This window comes from Topomyia yanbarensis, chromosome 1, assembly GCF_030247195.1.
Source record: "Topomyia yanbarensis strain Yona2022 chromosome 1, ASM3024719v1, whole genome shotgun sequence".
NCBI lineage: Eukaryota > Metazoa > Arthropoda > Insecta > Diptera > Culicidae > Topomyia > Topomyia yanbarensis.
In genome coordinates, this window is record NC_080670.1 from 140,919,444 (window position 1) to 140,922,589 (window position 3,146).

The 3,146-nt window shown below is 44.2% G+C and overlaps 1 protein-coding gene across 1 annotated transcript; it reads left to right on the top strand.

The window, feature by feature from the left end:
* The first annotated feature begins 305 nt into the window (after positions 1-305).
* On the top strand, positions 306-1,022 carry LOC131675982 (uncharacterized). Its single transcript, XM_058955102.1, has one exon. It carries the CDS (start codon positions 306-308, stop codon positions 1,020-1,022), a length of 717 nt encoding a protein of 238 aa, XP_058811085.1.
* Positions 1,023-3,146: the final 2,124 nt, after the last annotated feature.

Genomic DNA, 3,146 nt, shown 5'->3' on the forward strand with positions numbered 1-3,146 from the left:
GGATTGCGTGTGGATTGCTCCAACATGGAAGCTCCAGCACCGCATCACTGGCTGCATCGACCTGCAGCAAAATCGAATCGAATTATCCACAAGATGAATTAGCCAAATTAATCGAGAAATTTTGGCGTCTTGAAGAGTCTGGCGTAAAGGACTGGGGACCAAAAGAAATTGATAAATGCGATTCAGAGTCGCACTTTCGCAACACTCACAAAGTTGCTGCAGACAGCAGATTTATCACGAAAATCCCGTTATGGGGGGAGCCATCGTCGTTGGGTGACTCTTACCCACAAGTTAACAAGAGGTTCATGTCGCTCAAGCGGCGACTTGGACAGAATCCAGAGCTGTACAACGAATACAAAGCCTTCATGCAAGAATATGAGGATATGGGGCACATGGTACCCATCGCCGCAGAGGACCTTGACAAGGTTAAATACTTCATTCCGCATTCATGCGTAGTGAAATCAGATTCCACTTCTACTAAGGTGAGAGTAGTGTTCGACGCTAGTGCCAAGACGACTAGCGGGATATCCCTCAACGATATTCAAATCGTGGAACCCACCATTCAAAGAGAATTGTTTGATCAACTGATCGAAATCAAAACACACGACAAGGTACTGATGGCCGATATAGCTAAGATGTATCGGCAAATACTGATTGCAGATCAAGACACTTGGTTGCAATGCATTCTGTGGCGAGACAGCCCAGAAAAGCCACTGAAAGCATACAGATTGATGACTGTCACGTATGGTGAAGCATCTTCTTCATTTTTGGCCTGTAGGGTATTGCGCGAAGCAGCCGAAAAATATCGAGAGATAAATCCAAATATCGCTAATATTATTCAACAATCATTTTACGTTGGCAACCTTATGATCGGAGCATCAACCACTACGGAGTTGATGAGCATGAAACAACACATTGAACAGGCATTACTGCGCCACGGATTTCCGCTACGAAAGTGGGCAGCAAACGACATGAGCGCTCTGGCAGAAATACCAGAACAAGACTTGTTATCCAAACATTAGGAGTTGCCTGGTATCCTAACAAAGACGTATTCCAGTTCATCAGTGTCAATGCAACAAGCAAGGCCTTGAAAGCTCTCACCAAGTGACAAATGGTCTCCAAAATACTAAGGTTATACCACAGATAACAGACGTTTAGGCTAGAACAAAATTTCTTCAAAAACCTGTGTAAACTTTCAAATTGATAAACGTTGGAAATCCGTGTTTCACTATTGTCATCTGCGCAACTGTTTGCTTCACATGTTTGACAGCTGCACTCTAACTGCATTGTATCGATCACTGCGCCATCTGCAAACGTTTGCCAAACGTGTTTCAGACGTCTGATTCATTCGGAATTTCAGTAGCGGGTATTTACACACGATTCAAATCGAGCCTAAACGTCTGTTATCTGTGGTTATACGATCCATTGGGCTTAGTACAACCCGTAATCGTAACAGCAAAAATGTTGATGCAAGAGTTATGGACTCACAATATTGGCTGGGACGACGAAGTGCTAGACTAGACATCACTTGCCGAACTGAAACACATAGAAGTACCTCGGATGACGATTCCGAGCCAAACAATCGTGCTAGACTTGCACGGATTTAGCGATGCATCTGAAAAAGCGTACGGATGCGCCATCTATCTGCACTCAACCGATTTAAGGGGCAACGAACGCACAAAATTGTTGTGCGCGAAAGCAAGAGTGACTCCACTGAAAAAAATCACACTGCCTCGCCTAGAGCTCTTGGCGGCGGTACTGTTGGCAGAGCTCGCTGCCAAATTTTGCATAATCGAATCACATCAGAATATTATTATAGCGATTCTCAGGTGGCTTTGAGCTGGATAAAATCCACGAGCCCACGCTGGGGAAAATTTATCAAGAACAGAATCGAGAGAATACACGACTCCACGAAACCTGAATGTTGGAGACACGTACGCACGAAAGAAAATCCCGCTGATCTGGTATCAAAAGGAATCCCAGTCAAACGGTTACTCGAAGACAAGTTGAGTTTCTGGTTATATGAACCAGAATGCATACAAACAAGAATGAAATATTCACTCAGTGGCTACAAATATGACGCCACTGCGGAACAAGAAAGACTTAAACAACCAGTGACATTACTGGTTGCAACGAAAGTTAGGGATTGCGCTGACAGCATTTCCGAATACAAACATCATAATTCATATGACAGAACTGTAAGACACTTTGCATGGCTAACAAGAGCTATTTACAACATGAGGAAAACAAACAATCAGGGTATCGCATATGCGACACGATCCAGCCCGCTCATTACCAATCAGGGCATCGCACATGAGAGGCGATCTGGCCCGCTCACTACGATTGAACTAGAAGAAGGACTATCACTGACAGTCAAAATTATGCAAGCTACTATCTACCCAAATGAAGTGGCAGAAATCAGGAAAAATGGAGAGGTACCGAAGAAGGGAGCTTTTCAACACTTATGCGCCGTTATCAAGAACGGCATTATACATGTCACAGACAGACTTCACAACGCGGAAATGTCTGCATTACAAAAAAACCCCATGTTAATACAGAAGTCACACCCATTCGCGAGGGTTATAATCCGAAAAATACACGAAGATAGATTTCTTGCTGGAACACATTTGGTCATGGCTGAGTTCCGGCAGAAATTTTGGATGAGGGATCTCCGCCGAACTGTTCAGGGAGTTGTCCAACACTGCATGTTATGCGCTCGAAGGTGTCCTAAGCGAATTCAGCAGCAGATGGGACAATTACCAACGCCGAAAGTGAACGAGTCACCGGCTTTCACACACACAGGAGTGGACTTATGCGGTCCTTTCGAACTATTACTCAAAGGTCGAAATACAAGACGACAGCTTACGCTTGTATTTTCGTTTGCTTTGCAACTAAAGCAACACACTTGGAAGTCGTCGTAAATCAATCGGCAGCATCATACATATCCGCTTTACTGCGATTCACCTCGGTGAGAGGAATACCTAAAGTTATCTACTCCGACAATGGGCGCAACTTTGTCGGAGCCAGCAGAGAATTGAATCAACTACAAAAATGTATAACAACGAAACTTTTCAAAACAAAATCGTCGACAGCGCAGCAGCCTGCGGGATTTAATTTTCATTCATACCACCCCGAAGTCCGAACTT